The sequence below is a fragment of the Pelophylax lessonae genome, assembly GCF_965119305.1.
Source record: "Pelophylax lessonae genome assembly, chromosome: 2".
Classification (NCBI taxonomy): Eukaryota; Metazoa; Chordata; class Amphibia; order Anura; family Ranidae; genus Pelophylax; species Pelophylax lessonae.
This window is the reverse complement of record NC_138769.1, coordinates 133,159,968-133,185,092: the sequence shown is the minus strand read 5'-3', so window position 1 is coordinate 133,185,092 and position 25,125 is coordinate 133,159,968. Positions and strand designations below refer to the sequence as shown.

Genomic DNA, 25,125 nt, shown 5'->3' with positions numbered 1-25,125 from the left:
ACTGTAATAATGACACTGGCAGGGAAGGGGTTAACATTATGTGTGATTAAGGGTTTAAATGTGAGCCTAGGGGAGCGATTCTAACTGTGGGGAGGCGTGGCTTCTGAAATGACCATAGAGACATGTGATCCTATATAGAAGGATCACATGGGCTCTATGACCATTCCAGGGAGAAGAACGGTCAGCTTTGTTTACAACAGCTGACCGTTCTTCTCTCTCTCAGTAGGGAACGATCGTGGGTGTCAGGCAGAAATCGGAGCCGCCTGACACACGCATCAGCTTCCCCGCTGATGAGCGCGTACTCTCCCCCTAGCCTCCTGAGAGCGAGCAACACGGACCTATGTCTCCATGCTTTATTTTGCTGAGAAATCACTTTGGAAAACACCCCCTTGCATTTCTTGCCATGACCATCTTCAGTAAGGGCAGATGATAAATTTTGCATTTACTTCCTGGAATCCATCTGCACTTACCTCAGGCATGCAGGCAGTATGGTGTGCTTAGCTGAGAAAATCCCCTCTTCCACTCCTGAAGACTCCTGGGATGTATGACATAATTTTCCTAGGCAAGAAACCAGGAAGTAACTGAAGAAGCATAAAAAAATTGTTTAAAACAAGTAAATATTATATACTTTCCTATGTATTTTCTTATGCTAGTAGCATAAAGATTAAAAATAGTCGGGGGGCGTGGAGTAGGACGGGAATAGTCTGAGTTCCGTCGGACTGGTATCCTTTTACACTGATCCTTTCATCTCCCAGGGCTGACACCCGCCCCACCGGCTCCCGCAGCTCCCTGGGCACTGCAGCGCCATGTCACCGCTGAAAAAAGTGGCTGAGTCGGCCTCTAAACTTGATAAGTTTTGCCGCCAGGAGAAGGAGCTCCCTGTACAAGATGGCGCCGACTAGGGGGGCGGAGGCGCCAGCAGGAGCAGACACAGCCGTTGTACTGAAGGCGATCGCAGCATGTCAGGCTTCTATCACTTCTCTCACTACCAAAATTGAAGAAGTGAAGGTAGATATCTCCCTGATCAGGCAAGACATGCAGAAGCTCCGTGGCAGGGTGACCGAGACACAGCAGAGGCTCAGCACTGTGGAAGACACACTCTCTCCTATACAACAATCTAATGACAGACTCCAGCTACAAGTGCATCAGATCCTACAGAAACAGGACGACATGGAGAATCGCCTAAGGAGATGCAATCTGCGTTTCATTGGATTGCCTGAGGAACAGATCCTTCCACTTATCTGGAACAGCTCCTTATACAAACTTATGGTCGGGAGTCCTTCTCTCCTACATTTGTGGTGGAAAGGGCGCACCGCCTGTCCGGCCGCCCACCACCACAGGGAGCCCCCCCGAGTACTTTTATAGCCAAGTTTTTGAATTATAAGGACAGAGATGCGATTTTGCGCTTGGCTAGGGAGAAAGGGAATATCCCAATAGGGAATGGCAGAGTCGCCATCTTTCCCACTTCTCAGCGGAGGTGCAGCGGAGGTGCAGCGGAGATGCAAGGGATTCCTCGAGGCCAAGCGTAGGCTGCAGGTCAAGCACATTAAATATGCGATGATGTACCCTGCGCGCCTTCGGGTGGAAGGTGAAGATAAGGTTCACTTTTCTGATGATCCGGAGGCAGTGTTATCCTGGTTGGAGCACCTGGAGACCCGGGGCTGATCTTGCCCTATGTAAATGCTTATTTTGCTTTTGTTACACTACCAGCATTTGCCTTCCATTTCTGGTTTTGCTTGAACACGATATCCTGCTATGGCCGACCTTTCTACCTTATTCCGCCATCCTATTTCCCCTTCTGATGGATGTTCGCTGCTGACCTGCTTGCCTGCGGGGGCCTTGGATCCTGAGGTGATTGTGGACCCTTCCTCCTTCCCCCTTTTCTTGTCAGCTCCCGGGACCTATTCTGGGGACCTGTTTAGGCCGCTGTTTAGATTGCCTTTTTTGTATGGTATGGCCGCCCAGCGATTTTTCGCCCCCAGCACCTACTTCAGGCAGGTGCAGCAGCCCTGGATCTCACTACTCCTTATACGGCTTGCTACTACTATCTCCTTGCCAACTCATTTTCCTGTAACCTACCTAGTGTGGCAAAGCCGAGTATGTCTCAGTTTTTGGTACTTCACCCAGGGCAACCTTTTTTTCTTTTTCAGGGGTTTTTGGGGTTTGATGCCCGCACGAGTTGGGGTTGGTGCAAGGCGGGGAGGGGGGTATATGTTTGTTGGACTGTGCAAGTTAACTCTATGTGCAATGGTGGGGCTGTGTCTCTGCCTATCATGCAGGGTCACTGCGATGCATCTTACTGTGATTCATATCTTGATTTACACTGTCAGTATTTCTTGTTCCATATATGCTGGTAGGGAGCGGGAGCCGAGACCCTGGAGCTGTGGCATCCTAACTATTTAGTAGAATGTAGATGGCCACCTTGAAGCTGATGACGTGGAACGTTCGGGGCATACGTGACAAGGTCAAACGTTCTGCGGCCTTCACCTTCCTCAAAAAGCAGCGGGTGGATATTTTAATATTGGTAGAGACTCACCTAGAGGGCCGCTCACAGTTGTCTCTCAAACGTCCCTGGGTTGGCTGGATGTATCATTCAGCCTACACCTCCCACTCTAGAGGGGTGGCGTTGTTGGTGGCTAAGTCGGTCCATTTTCAGCTCCAGGGTACCCGGATCGACCCTCAGGAACGGTATGTTTTTACATGCCTTGATATTTGGGGAACCCCTATTGATAATGGCCTTTTATGTCACTGAGGGGTTCACCTATATGTCACAGAATCCGGCCCTGCCGGCAATCTGGCTTGGGGACTTTAATAATGTCTTTGATCCCACCTTGGACAGACTTCAAACTAACCTCAGGTGCGGCCGTCCGCCACTCCCACCAGATTTTCCCGTCTGGTGGGTGACATGGGCATGGCTGACACGTAGAGGAATGTGTATCCCCAGGGCCGGGCCTATTCATGCTTTTCATCTACACACAATTCCATGTCCCATATTTACCTAATTCTGGTGTCCAAGACCTTGACCCCTAGAATAGCGTCCGTGGGATTTTCTCCTAGAACTCTTTCAGACCACTGCCCATATTGGATGGAGTTGAAACTCCATCATGATAAGCCTCTGCCGGCTTGGCGCCTTAACCTGGCGTGGCTCTCCTTGTTGTCTGAAGAGACGGCCCTGGAGGATAGCTGGAGACAATTTTACGTGGACAATGAAGGTACGGCCTCCTGGCTGGCGGTGTGGGAAGCTTTTAAATTACATGCCAGGGCTGTCTTTAAATCCCAGATTAAGAGCCTTAAAGCTAAATCAATTGAGACCTATACACAAGCTATTGAAAACCTTTGCGAACGCTGAAAGTGCCTACTTCCTAGATCCTACTTCTGCCTCAGCTTCTCAACTCAAGTTACAGACCAGAGTGGTTACCCAGCTAGAAACTGAGAGGGCCAAAACGAAACTGTTCTTTCAAAAACAGAGGCTCTTCGAGCACGGGGAACGCGCGGGGAAACTATTGGCGTATCTAGTGCATTGTGAAGACAGGCCACCGGTGGTCATCACTCTGAAGACCGCCTCGGGAGCCCTGGTGAAAGACCCCCGTGAGGTGACAGCTCAATTTCAAACATTCTTCAGTCAGTTGTACACATCTAGAGCCCTTCTTGCTAGCACGGATATGCATGAGTTTCTCGCCACTGTTGACTTACCTAAACTCACTGACGAACAAGTAGCAATTCTGGAGGCACCGCTTACTGAGGATGAAATCGCGGAGGCTGTGTCCAGGTTCCCTATGTCAAAGTCCCCGGGTTTGGATGGGCTTCCTATTGAATTTTATGCGCAATATTCAGAATTTCTCCTCCCGAAACTGCTTAATTTATTCAACTCTATGTTTGATGACTTCACCTTGCCCCCAACTATGCGAGAAGCTTTGATAGTTCTGATCCCTAAACCAGGAAAAGATCCACACTTCCCGGAGTCTTATCGCCCCATTTCCCTCCTGCAGGTAGATGTGAAGATCCTGGCCAAAATACTCTCCCTTCGGCTAAACCAGGGGATTCTATCACTGATCCATACGGATCAGTCCGGTTTTATGCCGGGAAGGAATACCTCTTTTAATCTCCGCAGGCTTTTCATGAATGTACAGGCTCCGCATGAGAATTCTGGAAGACGGGTGGTGGTGACCCTGGACACGGCCAAAGCCTTTGACTCGGTGGAGTGGTGCTTCTTATGGAAATGTTTGGAGGGTTACGGGTTTGGGCCCAACTTCATCAAGTGGGTACAACTGCTGTACAGTGCCCCGATGGGGAAGGTCCCAGCTAATGGTTAGACCTCCACAGCGTTTCCACTCACTAGAGGTACTAGGCAGGGGTGCCCTCTCTCTCCCCTCCTTTATGCTCTTGCAGCTGAACCATTGGCAATAGCAATAAGGGCACACCCTGACATATGTGGACTACACATGGGTTCTTTGACGGAAAAAATTAGTATGTACGCGGACGATACGTTGTTATACCTGGCGGTCTCTGGGGACTCTCTGGAGGCGGCCCTGGCTCTCATAGAGCTATATGGTACTTTTTTCAGGCCTACAGATTAATTGGGACAAGTCCCAAATTCTTCCCCTTGACGACCACCTGCCCTTAGTCGCCACCATCGACCTACCTCTACAACGTGTTGACCGCATTAAATACCTAGTTGTTCTTATTACGGCGAACCCCCGGGACTATATTCCTGACAACATCCAACCCCTGTTCACCCTCATCAAATCTAAAACACAAGTCTGGTCTAAACTCCCCATAGGTGTTATGGGCAGGGTAAATCGAATTAAAATGGTCCTCTTACCTAAGGTCCTGTATGTTTTGTGGCACTCCCCGGTATACCTACACCTGAAATACTTTAAGCAAATGGATTCCCTACTTAAGGCTTTTGTCTGGGGCTCTGGCAGGCATAAAATCTCCTGGCGCAAACTTAAAACCCCTTCAAATCTGGGGGGATCTCTGCTATACCATTATAGTCGAGTTTGGGAAATAGTGATGGCCAGACTACAATACCCTTACCCCCCTGTGGAGAAAACCAGCCCTCCGAGAACTCTGCTCGCTGCCTGGTTCTACACTCTGGAGCAGCATGGGTGTCCACTACCTGTCTCATCTCCTGGAGGGTAACACTATTAGGTCCTTTGCTGATCTGCAAGATACCCTTTCTCTGCCTGGTCACATGATATTTAGATATTATCAAGTCAAACATGCTCTCCGTGCACAGTTCCCCTCTGTTTTGCCTCATTTAGAGTCTCTTCCTATTCTGGAAATCTTTAAAGAGTACTGAACCTCGACATCTCATTTCTATGTTTTACATGGAATTACACACACCCTCTTCCACTAAGATAGCTTATGCCATTAAGACTCATTGGGATTCTGATGTGGGTGGATTGGAGGATGAGGAGTGGGATGAGGCCCTGGAATCCTGCCAGAAGGTGTCCCCTAAACTGTCTGACCGGCTTACGCAGTTGTTTATGGTTCACCGCTCCTACCTTACCCCTATTCGGCTGGCGAGATTCCAGCATGGCTCCAATCAGGCATGTCCGATGTGCCAGTTGGCTCCAGGCATGTTCTTTCATCTACTCTGGCAGTGCATTGAGATACAGGGATACTGGCGGCAAGTAGTGTCCTTCCTTCACGATAAAATGGGGTCCCCCCTACAACTGAATCCTAAGCAGTGCCTCTTAGGGATTTACCCTGACGAGAATATGGATAAATTTACTAAGACATTTCTACAAGAAACTTTGTTTATGGCTAGGAAACTGATTGCTAGGCTGTGGATGCGGGACCGTCCTCCCGAGTTTGCTATGTGGGTGAAAGAGGTTAGTGGTGTATTGCCTTATCACCGCTTGCTGTATACACATAGAGGCTGTCCATCTAAATCCAGGAAAATATGGGACAGGTGGCTCCAAAGCCCAGATACGTGTACCTAATGCTGATAGTGATCTTGAAGTTAATATTAACCTTTTGAAGTTCACACATTGCACATTGTCGTGTATTCCCCTTGTATGATGCTGCTATACTTGCACAGTTTTGTTGTTTTGTTTTTTTGATGTTATTCATTGCCATGTTATTACCTGATGTTATACGTTGCTCTTTTTTTTTTTCTCTTAATAAATATCACTGTTTGGCAAAAAAAAAAAGATTAAAAATAGTCAATGTTGTTTGTGAGAAGTTTGTTGAAGTTCCGCTCTAAAAGAATGTAGTGTAAAAAAAGCCATCTTTGGGCCACTTGCTCAAAGATGTGTAATCAATAATCTTAGTGCTTGAGATATTGAACCCTCCAGGTTGATGTTTTAGAGAGCAATTTTATGGTCCATCAGGAAGTTAATTAAACAGATGTCATTAATTCCTTGGAATATAGAGGTCCAACATCAAAATAATTTAGGGAACCTTCAAAGCATGTGGACTAAGGTGTTAGTGTTACTCAGACATCTGGGACAATTGGAATATGCTCCTTTTTTCCACAGGAATACAGCTTCTGTGGGGTGTACTAAGTGTGGTGGACTATGTTGGGTAGGTTTTTAGTTTCTAAGTGGGGGATAAGGAGACCAGAGGAATGGCTTTCAAGGCTTCCAACCATCAGGCCTATTTCCATCTATCTCTTTACAGTGGCCAGCCCTTGGCAGTATAGGCAGTCACCAGAAAAGAAAAGAAGTCACCTATGACTCATTTTTAGGTAACTGTGCAGATGCCAATGTTGTTAATATTCTAGACAAATTTTGTTTGAAGGGGGTAGTACAAGGACAATAAGACATAATTGTGATATACTTGGTGAATGAAGAGGATGCCGGCTTGTTTCCAAGTATCAAACCCCACTAATTTGGCTAATACGGGAAAGGCCGGGTTGTTCCATAGCGGAGTGTATTGAGTGAACCCAATTTGCACAGTAATTGTCTGGGTTGTCTTCCAAAATGTATTAATAGAGAAAAGTGTGGTGAATTGCTGCTGCAAGCGGAGCTGACCAGCTTTTAGAAGGGTTGTAGGAGAGAGAAAGGTAGAAAGCAAGCATTGATTAGGGTATTGCATATTTAAAGTGCCCCACTCCCCAAGATGATGAAGTTGGGCAGCAATAAAATATAATTTGTAATTTGGGATCGCCAGACTGCTCCCGTCCTTTGGTAGTTGTAAGGTCTCCAGTCTGATTCTGGGTCATTTCTGCTTCTTGATAAGATTCCTGAAGAGGGAATGTAATTTGGTAAATACATCTTGTGGGATCCAGTTGTGTAAAGCATACAGTATAACAACTGTGGCATACAGATAATTTTGAACAAATTTGCTCTTTCCACTACTGTCAAGGGCAGTTTGCACACAGTTTTGCAAGTTTTTTGCACTTCAGCCGAAGAGGCTCCACATTTAACAGAACATAGTATCTGTATGCCCAAATATTTAAATGTTTGTACCAAAACAATCTGGTCTGCCACTGTCAGTAATTGCTCAGATATGGGGGGAGCACTCATTTGTTCCACTTTATAATGAAACCAGAAAAATGGCCATAGTCGGTTATTAGGAACATAAAAGAAGTTTATAAACGTATCACCCAAAAATAATAGACCATCACTCTTAGCATTTTTCGTACCCCTGTGATGGACTCTTTCTACAGCCAACATCAGCAGGGAGCGACATTGACATTAGATGGATGACGCTTCCGCAAAACAGTCCAAAAGAAAGAAGACTCAGAGTCATGGGACCATGATTTCAATCTTTTGGTATATTTGTTTTTTGTTTGTAATTTAGCGATTAGTTGGGGGGAAGGGGAGTTACCCTAGACATAAGCTTTGAAATTATTGTAAATTAAATTTTTTTAAAAATAACAAACAGGTTTATACTTATGGAAAGAATAGTGCTGGGAGGGGCTATCTACAGCCCTTGCTAATATAAATGAATGTGCAAATGTGCAAAGGATATTGTGCAAACAATATATAGCAAATGTGATCCCAATATTTGATAAAAATTGTACATATATATTGAAGATAAATGAATCATATAAACTGTATCAAAAATGTGACATAAAAACATAAAACATTTATATATATTTAAAGTTCATCTCGTGGTATAAATAAATTAGTGAAGGTGAAAGGTCCAATTTTTGACGTTATTCTTTGCTTCAGGAAACTGGATAATAAAGTGAAGGTGCTCAGTGATATTATTCCACAGTTTTTATGGTGACTTTTCTTATAAAGTGCAGGTGCTGATTTCCTTTTCCTGTGATATAATTTAGAAGATGGGTGACTTACCAGATGTAATGGGTCTCATATACCATATGATATTGAGACCAATCACGCTTGTCGGCCCTCAGAGCCATGGTAGGTCCCCTTGTAATGCCTCCTAGCTGTGCTGGTGATTATTCCCTCCTCACCGCTCCATAGGACAGCATACAGTGTTGTTTATAAAAGAAGATAAAAAGCTCCAGATGGTGTGATATCGTTTTAAAAGGGTTTTATTCCCATAGATATATAACAAGGTTTCAATCAAGATAGGTAGCAGTATTCGGCAAAAAAAGGTTTAGATTCCCGTGACTGTAATGTACAGCTGTGCAGAGTGGCGAGCGGAGGTAAATCCGGCTTACGCTCCAGTGTAAGTCCTGCTGTGCGGTCCACGTTCTGACGCGTTTCGTCAGATCCGGTGATGTTTATACTTACCTGCTCTATGCAATGAAATTGCACAGAGTGGACCCAAACCTTCTCTTCTTGGGTCCCTTACCGGAGCTTCTGGCTCCTCTTCTTCTCGATGTGCCATAATAGGAAGCCACTTCCCATGGTGGCACACCTGCGAGTTCGATCCTGAACCTGGCTGCCTGCATCCATAGATACGGACAACATGTCTATGTCCCCCACATCCTTCAATGCAATGCATTAAGGTAAAAAATGTTTAGGCTTTAGAACCTTTTTATTTATTGTTTTTTATAAGCTGAACTGTAATAAGTATAATCTTTATTGTAAACATACATTGATCCAGCCTGGACCAATGTGAGTATGTATGTATATCTCATACCTAAGGATCCGCTGATTGTCAGCTCTTCAGGTATGAAATTTGCATTCTTACAATGGAAGTTTGCAATAAAGATCATATCTACAATTCAGCTTTATATTAAAAAAAATAAAAATAAACTAAAAGCCCAGATTTCTTATCTCAAATAATGGTCTTGTGACCCCAAGTTTTTTTTTTATGGACTGTTGTGTGGAAGGGTAATTTTTCAAGTGCCCATGTTACCTTCTGGTGATATGGCCACTTCCCATTGGCTGTAAGAAGAGAGGGGCTCTTACAGGGTCCTAAAAATTGAAAGCGTTGGCACCATGATGTCATGATGAGAGGGCTGAGGACAAGAATGGTCATCCTGGATACTTCCTCAGATTTCTATTCAGCACAACTGAAGGAGGTGCTGCTGAAGTTCACATGACAGCAGCCTGGGAGAAGCAAAAAAAAAGTGCCTTCGTAGTGTTTTTCATGTGTTTTTGTTCTCATTGTAAATGGGAAGCATTGGCATTGCAGGGATTTTTTTTGCCTAGAATTTTTTTTTTCTGATGGATTATTGAAGAGTCTGGATAGGAGATCATGTAAGGCCAAAATCAGCATATGTGTGTTAATAACATAAAGTTACCTCTACTTCCCTGGACATTTGATACTTATAGTAAATGAAAAAACCTGTGAGATTTGGGCATAACCTTGTTTCGAGTTATTTTACCAACAGCAGAAGTAGGAGCAGAGGGGTAGATTTACTAAAACTGGTGCACACAGAATCAGGTGCTGCTGTGCATAGTACCCAATCAGCTTCTAACTTCAGCTTGTTCAATTAAGCTTTGACAATGAAACCTAGAAGCTAATTGGTTACTATGTGCAGCTGCACCAGATTCTGAGTGCTCCAGTTTTAGTAAATCTACTGTACCCCAGAATGAGAATCTGGTTTCTACAGATGTCCATCATAAGAGAATGGTTGATCTTTGATGTTGGGCTAAATATTGCATGCAACTTTCAGCTGATTATTGATTTGCTGTACATTACTTTTCAGAGTCCATAAAGATTTCTGCTCTGGTAATATGCAGAAAAAGATCCAGCTCCTATATGTAAGAGCCCCTGATTTTGGCTTCTATGCCATCACTCAATATGTCTGCCAAATTGCTGGATCAGTTACCATATGATTGGAACATGCAGAAGATAATTCTGTCTCCGCCAATCTTTCCATTTTGGGTTTCCACTTAAAAACCACTTGCAAAATAAGTTATAAACACTTTTTTTTACTACAAAAAGAGAGTAAACTGGAATAGAACCAGTAGAGTGTTCACGTTGCCAACATGGCACCAAATCAAATGCTGACAAAGAATAAGTGTGTTCTTCATTCACATAACTGCTGAGAACAAATTCTCTTTGATCATTGACTTTAGGCCTTTCCAAAACTATGAAAAAGCAAGGTTGTGCAACAGCTGGAAGTAGAGTCATATCATTTCTTTCTTTTTATATAAGTATAATATATATTTAATGTATACTAATGTTTGTTAGTGGACAAAATAATCACATAGCCCTGGATACTTTCAAGCACGTAAGCATGTAACTCATTTCTGCTTAGTAGCTGGTGCAGTGCTGTTACAGAGGATAATGCATAGTTTGCTTTAGAGAATAAAAATAGTGGCTACCCAAATTATAGGGTTGTTAGCATTGATGGCCTATGCGTAACCAACTGCCATTGATAATGAAAGTTGTTATGGTTTATTGTTGCATAGAAGGAGGGTGTATTTATTTTTTTATAGACTTCAGATTTCAGTGAAATATCTATTGATATTGATGCCTGTGAATTCTTTATACAGTAGTATAATCATATGTTAAAAATGTTGGTAAAGTTTATTCATCTTGAACCAGTAAATTTATTTAGATTGTCCTATAAAAATCACGTCCACTGAATTTAAGGAGTTAGCAGCCTTATATGTTAGATATATTTCCATTTTTATTATCTAGGATACTTACTGATGTGTGATTATTTCAATACTGTATAAACATACCGTATCAGGTCCAGTCCTTATAAATTGTGTGCCAAACAAACAGTCTGAAAGCCAAAAACGTTTAATATTAAAGTATAACTAAAGGCAAAATGTTTTTTCAATTTTAGATGGAGTGGGGAGGGATTAGAAAACCTCTCAGTTTTTATTTCTGTCTGTTTCCCCGTTAGGGAGATTCACCCCTCTCTATTGGTCCTGTTTACCATTATCATTTAAAAAGTGAAAGTAAAAGAAAATCACAAATTTAGTCCGGTTCATATATGTGCGATGGGCCGATGGCAGATATCGCATGTGATTCAGGGGCACTGCTCTGCAAATCACATGTAAAGTCTGTGCGATGAAAATTCAGCCATGCAGATTGTATGGCTGAATTTGCATCGCATTCGGACGCAACTCGCACAGGACCCTTTTTTTGGGTCCCCACCAGAATCGGATAGCTTGGGTGTTCACACCTATGTGATCTGATTCATGTTCGAACTGACAGTTCACACTGCAATATGCAAACTTATCTTGAGGTGTCAACTTTTTATTGACACCCCCAGCAATTCGTATATGGCAGTGTGAACTGCCTGCGAGTTAAATGTGATGTGGGAACCCGCAGTGGATTCGCAGGGTTCCCGCATCGCATATATGCGAACCGGCACTAAGGGTTGTCCCCAGAAAAGTAATATATGTGAAATATTCCAATGGGGACATTAGTCCTGCTGACCAAGGGGTCCCCAGGAGATTCCTTTAATTTACAGGTTTTCCTCTCACATCCTGTATGGGACAAGAAGTGAAGGTAAATCTCCCCAATGGGACAAAGTAAGAAAACATAAACCTTACAGGGATTATAACCTCCACTTACTCTATCCTAAATTTTAAAACTGTTTTGCCTGTAGTTCGGGTTTAATATTGGTTCACAGACAACACTGAACTCCTAATGTTTTTGAAGGTAGATATGTTTTGGTGGCAGTACTGTATGTGCACGGAGGAGGGTATGATGTGACAGCTCAGCCCTCTCCTGCTGTAGTATGCAGTGCAGGTTGCTACATTGACAGCCAGTCTGCTATAGTATCAGTAACATTGAGAAAGCCTCCCCATACACAGAGCAGAGAGGCTGTAAAGGCCCGTACACACGTACCGATCGTCGGCATACAAACGTCGGTGGACGAAGGATCTGCCGATTGTACGCGTGTTAGTATGGTGCCTCCGACAGATGTCTGCGCACAATCCGCGGACAAAAGTCTTTCGTGCAAACATGAAAATATTTGTATGCCGACACCAGAACGGACGATTGTTCGCCTGTCAGTACACAATTCGGCCGACAGACCGCAGATTTGCAAGACTGGGCATGCTCAGAAAATAGAAAACACAGGGAAAGTTAACCATTACATGACATCACTTCTGCAGTCGGCGGACAAAATTCTTGTGCTGTCCTTGTGCTGTCTTTGCACTTTTCAGCAGACACCGACATCCCGGGGAGAAAAGAGGAACATTTGTAAGCCGACCATCGGTACGTGTGTACGGGGCTTTAATCTGACAGCAAGTCCTGCTACAAGTGTGGCATCCTGGCACCAGAGATGGGCAGCAGCCTCTAAAAGCCAGTGCTGCTACTGAGCATGCAAAGTGTAAGGGGCTGGAGTGTGACAGCATAGTAGGTGATGAGGAAGGGGTGATGGCACAGGAGGTGGTGGGGAAGGGGCGACGGCACAGGAGGTGGTGGGGAAGGGGTGACGGCACAGGAGGTGGAGGGGAAGGGGTGATGGCACAGGAGGTGGTGGGAAGTGGTGACGGCACAGAAGGTGGTGGGGAAGGGGTGATGGCACAGGAGGTGGTGGGGAAGAGATGACAGCACAGGAGGTGGTGGGAAAGGGGTGATGGCAGAGGAGGTGGTGGGGAAGGGGTGACGGCACCGGAGGTGGTGGGGAAGGGGTGATGGCACAGAAGGGGTGGGCAAGGGGGTAACAGCACTGGTGGAAGTGGAGGGAAAAAGCTAACTGTACATGTGGTGGTGCTTTCAGTTTGTGCAGGATATCCAAAATGCATGTGTCACAGTGCTGGAACAGTGTATGGTTTGGTATCAAGTTGAGATGAATTGGCCTTTGGGGAGTCTTGTACTCAAGGAGGTTGAGGTGTCAGTGAGACATTTGTGAGGACTCCAGCTTCTGCCTCTCTGTAAGCGACGACAAGACGCTCCATAGGGTCATTGAGAATGAGTGTAGAGATGCGCCCAGTATAAAAGGTTTGTTATTTTTTTATGAGGTTTTTTTTTTCCGAGTTATTAGCTCACAAGTTGTTCTGCCCAATTTTCAGGTATTTTTTATGTCTTGTATTGTAGTACGGGAGGTTATCAATTTTCTGTAGTGTGTTGACATCTAATGGCAGTCCTGGGCCACTACAACTACTTGCTAGTATAAATTTGGTATCTTCCTCTGGCCTCCCCTCTTGTTTGGAGGTAGTTTGTTTAGTCCTAGCTAGACCATCCCCTATATTTAAATTATATATATATATATATATACATATATATATATATATATACACACAGTATCTCACAAAAGTGAGTACACCCCTCACATTTTTGTAAATATTTTATTATATCTTTTCATGTGACAACACTGAAGAAGTGACACTTTGCTACAATGTAAAGTAGTGAGTGTACAAGTTGTATAACAGTGTAAATTTGCTGTCCCCTCGAAATAACTCAACACACAGCCATTAATGTCTAAACATCTAAAGTCTAAACCTCTGGCAACAACAGTGAGTATACCCCTAAGTGAAAAAGTCCAAATTGGGCCCAAAGTGTCAATATTTTGTGTAGCCAGTGGCCACCATTATTTTCCAGGACTGCCTTAACCCTCTTGGGCATGGAGTTCACCAGGGCTTTATAGGTTGCCACTGGAGTCCTCTCCCACTCCTCCATGACGACATCATGGAGCTGGTGGATGTTAGAGACCTTGCGCTCCCCCACCTTCCATTTGAGGATGCCCCACAGATGTTCAATAGGGTTTAGGTCTGGAGACATGCTTAGCCAGTCCATTACCTTTACCCTCAGCTTCTTTAGCAAAGCAGTGGTGATCTTGGAGGAGTGTTTGGGTCGTTATCATGTTGGGAAAACTGCCCTGCGGCCCAGTCTCCGAAGGGAGGGGATCATGCTCTGCTTTAGTATGTCACTGTACATGTTGGCATTCATGGTTCCCTCAATGAACTGTAGCTCCCCAGTGGCGGCAGCACTCATGCAGCCCCAGACCATGACACTCCCACCACCATGCTTGACTGTAGGCAAGACACACTTGTCTTTGTATTCCTCACTTGGTTGCCGCCACCGACGCTTGACACCATCTGAACCAAATAAGTTTATCTTGGTCTCATCAGACCACAGGACATGGTTCCAATAATCCTTGTCCTTAGTCTGCTTGTCTTCAGCAAACTGTTTGTGGGCTTTCTTGTGCATCATCTTTAGAAGAGGTTTTCATTCTGAGACGACAGCCATGCAGACCAATTTGATGCAGTGTGTGGCGTATGGTCTGAGCACGGACAGGCTGACCCCCCCACCCCCACCCCTTCAACCTCTGCAGCAATGCTGGCAGCGCTCATACATCTATTTCCCAAAGACAACCTCTGGATATGACGCTGAGCACATGCACTCAACTTCTTGGTCGACCATGACGAGGCCTGTTCTGAGTGGAACCTGTCCTGTTAAACCGCTGTATGGTCTTGGCCACTGTGCTGTAGCTCAGTTTCAGGGTCTTGGCAAACTTCTTATAGCCTAGGCTATCTTTATGTAGAGCAACAATTCTTTTTTTCAGATCCTCAGAGAGTTCTTTGCCATGAGGTGCCATGTTGAACTTCCAGTGACCAGTATGAGAGAGTAAGAGCGATAACACAAAATTGAACACAACCCATTCACACCTGAGACCTAATGGGTAACACTAATGGGTCACAATGACACTGGGGAGGGAAAATGGCTAATTGGGCCCAATTTGGACATTTTCACTTAGGGGTGTACTCACTTTTGCAAATTTACACTGTTATACAAGCTGTACACTCACTACTTTACATTGTAGCAAAGTGCCATTTCTCCAGTGTTGTCACATGAAAAGATATAATAAAATATTTAAAAAAAATGTGAGGGGTGTACTCACTTTTGTGAGATACTGTTATTTATTTATTCAGCTATTGCAAACATGTCCACATTTCCTATGTGATTGGTGTCCTTTGTGTTCTTGTACATGGAACCTGATAAATGACAAAAACTTTTTGGGCGAATTGACTGAAAATGTAAAGAAAACCTGACTGGACAGAAATATAGCAGCGGACTTTTTTTTTTAATGCTACAAAATATAGCGCTGTCATCCTTGCTTCATTACTTTGTGACCTGGACTAAATATGCAGATTATTTGTTTTAAAAATTAACTGGTTGCATGCATTTAACAGTAAAACAAGAATCAAGATGGCCACCAACATACTGTACCTCCAAACTTTCTGAGATGGGAATGAGGGACACCTATTAGCAAAAGTGTGTAGGCATAGGAAGCACCTCCTGCTACGCCCTTTTAAAGGAGAATGATCTGTACTCGTACTAGCCGTCAAAAAAACTGTATCAGTGCAACACTACTTGGTACCCAATATACTTATGATAACACAACACACATTAATGGTCAAAGGAATTTATGGGATTCTACGAATGTGGATTCATGGCCATGAACTGAGTCGTAGCCACAGGATCACCCAGCCTGGATCGATTGACAAAAGCAGCTACATCCCAGGAGGCCAGTGTTCTTTCGCTGGGTAGGAGAGATGGAGAAACCTGAGGATGTTGCTTGTAGATTAGGAACTGGTATCTATGGAGTCCAGTATGGCGCAGTGGCTTTGGACGATAATACTTAGATTGAACAATTCCAGTAACAACTCCTTTTTGAAGATCTTTACCTAGGATGTCTGTGACCAACCAATGTCTCCAGAATCTGTTTATTGGCTTAGCTCGGCTGGGTGCATCAGGATCCACCATAATTAGGGTGTACAGGTTTTCTGGCTTGGCATCAGGAAATTTAATATGTGGTGCTCCCCAGACATTAATCAAGCTTTGGGAATACTCGTAGCAGTTGGGTATGTACATGCAGGATGCATCTCCCATATTTGGGTAGATCACATGGAGGTTACCAGAACAAAAATGAGCATCAACTCCAAAGAGACGATCAAAGTCACATGAAATAGGACGAGGTAACACAAAGGATGCCAATAACAAGAAAAACAAGCTTGCAAACCACTTCTTTGCCATTTCAGCAGGAACTCCATGCGGTCCAGTGGTGTAAAGCAGTCTTAGTCGCCCAGATGATAGGTAAAAACCATAACACATCTAAAACAGAAATACAATTTTTTGCTGATGGATAAGTGTCACCCCAATCCAAGAGGGGGTGCAAAGTACAATAAACATGTTTTTGACCTGTTTTAATTTGTAGAGCAGGCATGCCAAGCTGGTGTTTTATGGGCTGCATGTGTCCCTCTTGACCTCTCAATGGTTTAGGAATAAAAAAAACAGAATGTGCCCCTAGTTGTTCTCAAGGATGGTGTTACAATTCCTTACATACTTTTTCAGATAAATACATTAGGAAAAGTTAATGGCCCATTTTTCTAGGATTAAAAATATTGGCATGCAATTTTTACTATATTTTGTTCCAAAATGTAAAAATATTTTTCTGGAATTACTGTAGGTAGGAGCAGCTCTTAGTAGAATTAATGCCAGGCTCACAGTAGTCACTTGCGGACTGCCCACAGTAAATTTACTGCGGGTGGCTGTCACGGGCAGGCTGGATTACATACATGTACGTCATCCGAGTTTGGGGTGTGCAGCACGCCACACCCACGACCGCATTTGTCTGTGACTGCTGTTGTTATGAATTTCATCCATAACAGCTGTGTTTCCTATTGAGTGATGCTGTGATTTGCCCACAGTTATCACATGGTACCTGGGCCTATCACTGCACCCTGTACCATGTGATTAGCTGTAGCCAATCACAGATCACTCGTAATCATTGTAACAGCAATCAAAGTGTAAAAGAAAAAAAAATACTAACATTTTTGATTACCCCCCCCCCCCCCCCCACTAGAGTAGTACAGTGTTAATACAGTAGCACTGAACTACTCTGATGAAAAAAAAAATAGTGAAACTTTTTTTAAATAAAATGTAAAAAAAAAAAAAATAAAAAAAATATTTCATTTTTTTTTTTTTTTTTTTAACATACTGTCACCAGTCAGTATCTGTGATCACTAACACACAAGTCATATGATGGTGCTGTATTGAACTGGTGACAGTATGTGAAAAATAAATTTGAAAAAAAAAATATTTAATTTCTTCACTTTCCAAAAAATTGTAAATTCAAAAAAACTTGCCATACTTCTTACTAAATACCTCAGACTACCCGTATTTATCGGCGTATAACATGCGCCGGCGTATAAAACGCACCTAAAGTTTAGGGCAGAAATTTCAGGAAAAAAGCTGAAATTTAAAATAAACAGCTTTGAACTCAGAACATTTTTTTAAAATTAAATGTAGTCTTACCAGTGCCCACAAATGCAGCCTCATCAGCGCAGTGTCCTTAAATGCAGCCTTGCCAGTGCAGTGCCCATACATGCAGCCTTGTCACTGCAGTACCCATACATGCAGCCTTGCCAGTGCCCATACATGCAGCCTCACCAGCGCCAGTACCCATAATTGCAGCCTCGCCAGCACCAATGCCCATACATGCAGCCTCGCCAGCGGCAGTCCCCATAATTGCAGCATCACCAGCTGCAGTGTCCATACATGCAGCCTTCGCCAGTGCCCATACATTCGCCAGTGCCCATACATGCAGCCTTAGCCAGTGCCCATACATGCAGCCTTCGCCAGTGCCCATAATTGCAGCCTCGCCAGCGCCCATAATTGCAGCCTCGCCAGCGCCACTATACACATCACTTTTAAAAATCTCCAGAAAGCAGCGCCGAGAGGTAGAAGGGGGCGGGCGGCGCCGAGGAGAAGGAAGGATGCGCTCTCATCGGAAGTCCCGGCGCCTATGATTGATGTCGGCAGTAGGCGGAACTTCCAATGACAGCGCGTCCTTCCTTCTCCTCTGCGCCGCCTGCCCCCTTCTACTTCTCGGCGCTGCTTTCTGGACATTTTTTTTTTATATCGGCCTATAACACGCACAGCTACTTTTTCCTCCATTTTTAGGAGGAAAAGGTGCGTGTTATACGCCAATAAATACGGTATCTGCTTTCAAAAAAGGGGTCATCTGGGGGGGAATTCGTACTGTCCTGGCATTTTAAGGAAAAGAAAATGAGATAGGCCATCAGTACATCAGGATTATTAATTTTCAAATATACAGTATATACTAAAGTTTGTAGACACTATAACTCACACAAACCAATTATTATACACTTATTGTTTTTTTTTTTACCAAAGACATGTAGCAGAATACATTTTGGCTTAAATTTATGAAGGAATTTGTTTTTATTGGATATATTTTATAACAGAAAGTAGAACCAACTGGCCAACAAGTGATGTCATGTTCTGGTTTACTTTCCGTGTGTTTTTTCTTCTCTGAGCATGCCCAGTCTTGCTCATCTGATTTTTGTCTGCCGAAATCTGTACTGACTGACGAACAATCGGCCGTTCTGTTGACGGCCGACAAAAATTTTATAGCATGCACACCAGATTTTGTTCGGCCGAAAAGTCGCAGTCGGTTGTCGGAAGCATCATACTAACAAGCCGACAATCGGCCGATCGGACGTTGGCCGAAAATTCACGGCCAACAATCGGTGCGTGTGCACGAGGCTTTAGTCCTCCTAGTTCGGTCCAACGGTTTGTCTGAGTTTGACATCTCTACCCTTTAGTATCCATGCATTATGGTATTGGTCCATTCTTAAAGTATGTGCAAAACCCCCTCTCTTTTGCTCCCCCATTGGTCTGCTAAATATACCATTAAAAGTGTTTTGTTATATCTGTTTGGTAGGTTCAAACCTGTTGTTTTTGCCAGAATGCTTGTGAGCTTATACTCTTTGCTTCCTATTCAGGCTTTTTTTCTTTAATTTTCACCTGGTGATCCAGCCAGTACACCTATTATTTTTCAAAAGAACAAGATGTCCTGCAGATGTAGTATTTAGAGGGTTAAAACAAACTCTTTAAAGGGATTGTAAAGGCAGATTGTTTTTTATCTGAATGCATTCTTTTCATTAGGTTATAAAAAAAACCTGTATGCAGCAGCCTCTCTCAGCCCCCCTTACCTGAGCCCATCTTTACCCAGCAATGTTGCAAGAGTGTCTCAGTTGCCTGGGACTCCCCTCCTCATTGGCTGAGACAGTAGCACGGCGATTGGCTCCCGCTGCTGTCAATCAAAGTCAGTCAGCAAATCAGGAAAGACAGGGGGGGGGGGGTTGCGGCTCTGTATCTGAATGAACACAGAAAGCTGTGACTCGGCTCAGGTGCCCCCATAGCAAACTGCTGTGGGGGAACTCATCAAGAGGGAGGGGCCAGTAGCACCCCTGAAGAGGGACCCGAGAAGAGGAGGATGCCGGCTGTTCTGTGCAAAATCACTGCACAGTGCAGGTAAGTATAACATGTTTGCTATTTTATTTTTAACCACTTAAGGACCGACAATTTTGAAAAAAATAATATTTTTCATATTTTTTTTATATGAAATTCTCAAAAAGAAATGTAAAAATCAAAATTTTTTAACATTTTAGGCCAATTTGTTTTCTGCTACATATTTTTGGTAAATAAAAAATTGCAATAAGCGTATTTTGATTGGTTTGTGCAAAAGTTATTGCGTTTACTAACTACGGGAAAGATTTATGTCATTGTTATTGTTTTTTTTTTTTTACTGGTAATGGCGGCGATCTGCAATTTTTTGCGGGACTGCGACATTGCGGCGGACAGATCGGACCCATAACTGACATTTTTGACACTTTTGGAGGTACCAGAGACATTACTACAGTAATCAGTGCTAAAAATATGCACTGTTACTGTAATAATGCCATTGGCAGGGAAGGGGTTAATACTGTTGGTGATCAAGGGGTTAAATGTAAGCCTAGGGGAGTGATTCTAACTGTGGGGGGGGGGGGCGTGGCTTTTGAAATGATCACAGAGACATGCGATCCTATATAGGAGGATCACATAGCCTCTGTGATCACTTCAGGGAGAAGGACAGACGGCTGTGTTTACATCAGCCGTCCGTCCTTTTCTCTCAGCGGGGAAAGATCATCGGTGTCAGGTGGCAATCAGAACCGCCTGACACATGCGCGCTCGCCCCCTAGCTCCTCCCAGGCAGATGCCGTCTATTAACGTAATTTTGCCTGTACCTGCCACTCTGCCGCCGTTAAAATACAGTAAGCCGACGGGAAGTGGTTAATACAGAAATGTTGGCTGTGAAGTGCTCTAGAGTGAGGGCTGCGCTGACTTTGGACTTGATAAAACACAGTGGACCAACACCAGCAGATGACATGGCTCCCCAAATCATCACTGACTGTGGAAAATTTTGCATTTAATTTAGAAATCAAGGTCCCAGAGTCTGGAGGAAGAGTGGAGGGGCACAGAATAAAAATTGCATGAGGTCCAGTGTGAAGTTTCCACAGTCAGTGATGATTTGGGGAGCCATGTCATCTGCTGGTGCTGTATTTTATCAAGTCCAAAGTCAGCGCACCCCTCTACAAGGAAATTCTAGAGCTCTTCATGTTTCCCTCTGCTGACCAGCTTTATGGCGATGCTGATTTCATTTTCCAGCAGGACATGGCACCTGCCCACACTGCCAAAAGTACCAATACCTGGTTTAATGATCATGGTATCATTGTACTTGATTGGCCAGCAAACTTTCCTGACCTAAACCCCATAGAGAATCTGTGGGGAATTGTCTAGAGGAAGATGAGAGACACCAGATCCAACAATGCAGATGAGCTGAAAGCCACTATGAAAGCAACCTGGGGTTCCATACCACCTGAGCAGTGCCACATCGCCTCCATGCCACGCCACATTGATGCAGTAATTCATGCAAAAGGACCCCCGACCATGTATTGGTTACATACTATACTGTACACAGACCTACTTTTCAGTAAGCCAACATTTCTGTATTAAAAATCCTTTTTTTGTTATTGGTCTTATGAAAAATTCTAATTTTCTGAGATACTGAATTTTGGGTTTCCACTGGCTGTAAGCCATAATCATCAAAATAAAATGAAAGAAATGCTTGAAATATATCACTCTGTGTGTAAAGCATCTATATAAAATATATGCTTTTCACTTTTTGAATTGAATTACTGAAATAAATTAACTTTATGATGATATTCTAATTTTATGAGATGCACATGTGTGTGTGTGTATATATATATATATATATATATATATATATATATATAGTAGACAGGCGACCCCGAGTCACTGTGTGGATTAGCAATTTACACCTGTTTTTTGCAGAGGCAGACATGCTGATTGGGCCTGTGGGCTGGGTAAATGTTCTTCCCAGGGTTAGCACTCAAGGCTCGAGTTGGGGCAGACAGGAGGTCTGGACCAGGAGTCAGGAGGACTCCACCCTACAGACACGAGGTCTGTGTATGGGAGTCAGGAGGGCTCCCAGTTGGAGACAGCGGCACCCGGGCAGACAGGAGGTCTGGCCCAGGAGTCAGGAGGACTCCATCCTACAGACACGAGGTCTGTGTATGGGAGTCAGGAGGGCTCCCAGTTGGAGACAGCGGCACCCGGGCAGACAGGAGGTCTGGCCCAGGAGTCAGGAGGACTCCATCCTACAGACACGAGGTCTGTGTATGGGAGTCAGGAGGGCTCCCAGTTGGAGACCACTGCACCCGGGCAGACAGGAGGTCTGGCTACTTGACCAAAGGGTACCTGTGTTAGTCTGAGGAGCAGACGGCAGACCTAAGGCCTAGGCGTGAGGCCTGAAGCAGCTGTGTTAATGTGAGTGAGCCAGGAGGCTGAACTAACAGGTTTAATACAGTAATGGTGGAAAAAATGGAGGATGGTGGAGGGTAATGGTGGAAGGAAATTGCTGTTGTGTTTTTTTTTACTTTCTTTTCCTTTAAATAAAAGTGGGCTGCCATTTCCTTAAACATGCAGTCTGGGCTGGCACTACTTCTTAGAATCGCATGCACCATTTGAGTTTAATTGCCCTGGATCTTTACTATATATATATACACACACAGTTTGTCACAAAAGTGAGTACACCCCTCACATTTTTGTAAATTACACTTTTATACAATGTAAAGTAGTGAGTGTACAGCTTGTATAACAGTGTAAATTTGGTGTCCCCTCAAAATAACTCAACACACAGCCAATAATGTCTAAACCGCTGGCAACAAAAGTGAGTACACAGTGAAAATGTCCAAATTGGGCCCAATTAGCCATTTTCCCTCCCCTCATGTGACTTGTTAGTGTTACAAGGTCCCAAGTGTAAATGGGGAGCAGGTGTGCTAAATTTGGTGTTATCACTCTCGCTCTCTCATACTGCTCATTGGATGTTCAACATGGCACCTATTGGCAAAGAACTCTCTGAGTATCTGAAAAAAAGAATTTGCTCTAACTGCTGTACATAAAGATGGCCTAGGCTATAAGAAGCATATATAATAATGTATGTATATATATATATATATATATATATATATTTTTTTTTTTTTTTTTACTTTATGAAGTACATACACTCACCGGACACTTTATTATGACAATAAAACTCATAGCATTTAGGCATCTAAACACATCGTTGCTGAAGTTCAAACCGAGCATCAGAATGGGGAAAAAGGGGGTTTAGGTGACTTTGAACGTGGCATTGTTGTCGGTGCCAGACTGGCTGATTTGAGTATTTCATAAACTGCTGATCTACTGGGATTTTCATGCAAACCATCTCTAGGGTTTACAGAGAATGGTCCAAAAAGACAAAATATCCAGTGAGCCGCATTTGTGTGGACAATAATCTCTTGTTGATGTCAGAGGTCAGAGAAGAAAGGCCAGACTGGTTCCAGATGATAGAAAGGCAACCGTAGCTCAAATAAGCACTCGTTACAACTAAGGCATGCAGAATACACTCTCTGAACACACAACACATCGAACTTTGAAGCAGATAGGCTAAAGCAGCAGAAGACCACACCGGGTGCCACTCCTGTCAGCTAAGAACAGGAAACTGAGGCTACAATTCGCACAGGTTCACCAAAATTGAAAAATGGAAGACCACTGCCTGGTCTGATGAGTTTAGATTTCAGCTGCGACATTTAGATGGTAGGGTCAGAATTTGGCGTAAACAACGTGAAAGCATGGATCCATCCTGCCTTATATTAATGGTTCAAGCTGGTGGTGGGGGTGTAATGGTGTGGGGGGATATTTTCTTGGCACACTTTGTACCAATTGAACATTGTTTAAACGTCATGGCCTAGCTGAGTAATATTGCTGACCATGTCCATCCCTTTATTACTACAGTGTATCCATCTTCTGATAACTACTCCCAGCAGGATAATGCACCATATGACAAAGCTCAAATCATCTCAAGCTGGTTTCTTGAACATGACAATCAGTTCACTGTACTCTAATCACCATAACAGTGATCAGATCACAATCCAAAAGAGCACTTTTGGGATTTTTGTGGAACGGGATATTCCCATCATGGATGTGCAGCCGACAAATCTGCAGCAACTACATGATGCTATCATGTCAACATGGACCAAAATCTCTGAGGAATGTTTCCAACACCCTGTTTAATCTATGTCAGGAAGAATTAGGGCAGTTCTGAAGGCAAAAGGGGGTAGAACCGAGTGCTAGCAAGGTGTACCAGATAAAGTGGCCGGTGAGTGTATATATACAATGGCTAAGTGGTTAGCACTTCCGCCTGAAGTCTGCATGTCCTCCCTGTGCCAGCATAGGTCTCCTCTGGGTACTGCTTTCCCCTCATAATCCAAAGACATCAGGCCCGGATTGGCTAATCGGGAGCACCGGGAGAATTCCCTGTGGGCTGGTAGTTTTTTTTGGCCGCGAGGGCCATTGTCATGGCCAGGGGCATCACAAGGGGGGTGCAGGGGAGGCGGACCGCACCAGGGTGTCCATCAGGGGGAGGGTGACACCACTCTGCCTGAGGCGGGAGCCCAAGCTCACGATCCGCTTCTCTTTATCTATGCGGGCAGGCCGGCATTGCATTGCCACCGCTCCGCATAGTGTGATGACGTGAAGGAGAACTGGAGAAGGACTTCTCTCCTCACTTGCTCCTCCTCCCATCCTGAGCCTCCCCTCCCTGCCCTTTGCCCTCCCTGGCCTGACATCACGTTCACGCGGGGGAGGAGCCAGTCATGGTGAAGGCAATGCTAGGGTGAGGTGAGTAGGTGAGGTGAAAATAGTGCATTTAAACTTAAGGTGCCCAGACAGATATAAGGTGCTTCTGTTTGATTTGTGCCGCCTGTTAAATAGTCTGTAACTTCAGTATGTTTATTTATCAGATGCAGTGCTTATCTCAGCTATCAGTTTATTCACCCTTAGTGTCAGTGTGAATTTGCTATTCCTCCTCCTCTGTGTGCAAGGGCCACTCCCCAGACAGATTCGGGCCAGCAAGGACCCTCTGCGTTTTGAGTACAGATGTCCTTCTAGTGGGTCTCTCTGCGTTATTCCCAGCTCCTCTTTTGGGGATGTTCCTTTATGTCTGGATGCAATTTTTTTATATTTCTCTCCCCAGTGTATGAAAGATGAAACAGGGGAGAGACCCACTAGAAGGACATCTGTACTGTACTCAAAACGCAGGGGGTCATGCTGGCCCGAATCTGTCTGGGGAGTGGCCCTTGCACACAGAGGAGGAATAGCAAATTCACACTGACACTAAGGCTACGTTCAAATGTGGGCGTGGCGGATCGCGGGCAGAATCACTGCGATTCTGCCCGCGATCCGGAAATCATTGCAAATCGCGAGACACCTGTGCGATGCCCGTGATTTGCAATGGCACCCCAACGCTGTGCGATGTTGCCGCGATTTCCGCCTGCCGAATCGCGGTAACCTCGCGCAAACAGAATCGCGGGACGCATGACGCCCAAAAAAGGTACAAGAGCTTCTTTTGTGTGTCATGCGTCCCACGATTCTGTTTGCGCGATGTTACCGCGATTCGGCTGGTGGAAATCGCGGCAACATCGCACA

The 25,125-nt window shown here is 44.3% G+C and overlaps 2 protein-coding genes across 2 annotated transcripts in view; one reads left to right on the top strand and one right to left on the bottom strand.

The window, feature by feature from the left end:
* The window catches only part of SLC13A5 (solute carrier family 13 member 5), a 224,143-nt gene that overhangs the window by 37,476 nt on the left and 161,542 nt on the right, over nucleotides 1-25,125 (top strand). The gene's annotated exons all lie outside the window — the stretch shown is intronic.
* LOC309546891 (phosphatidylethanolamine-binding protein 4-like) lies at nucleotides 15,667-16,266 on the bottom strand (the record flags this gene model as incomplete). Its single annotated transcript, XM_082246585.1, has 1 exon — nucleotides 15,667-16,266. The coding sequence occupies one exon, from the start codon at nucleotides 16,264-16,266 to the stop codon at nucleotides 15,667-15,669; it is 600 nt and encodes a 199-aa protein (XP_082102711.1).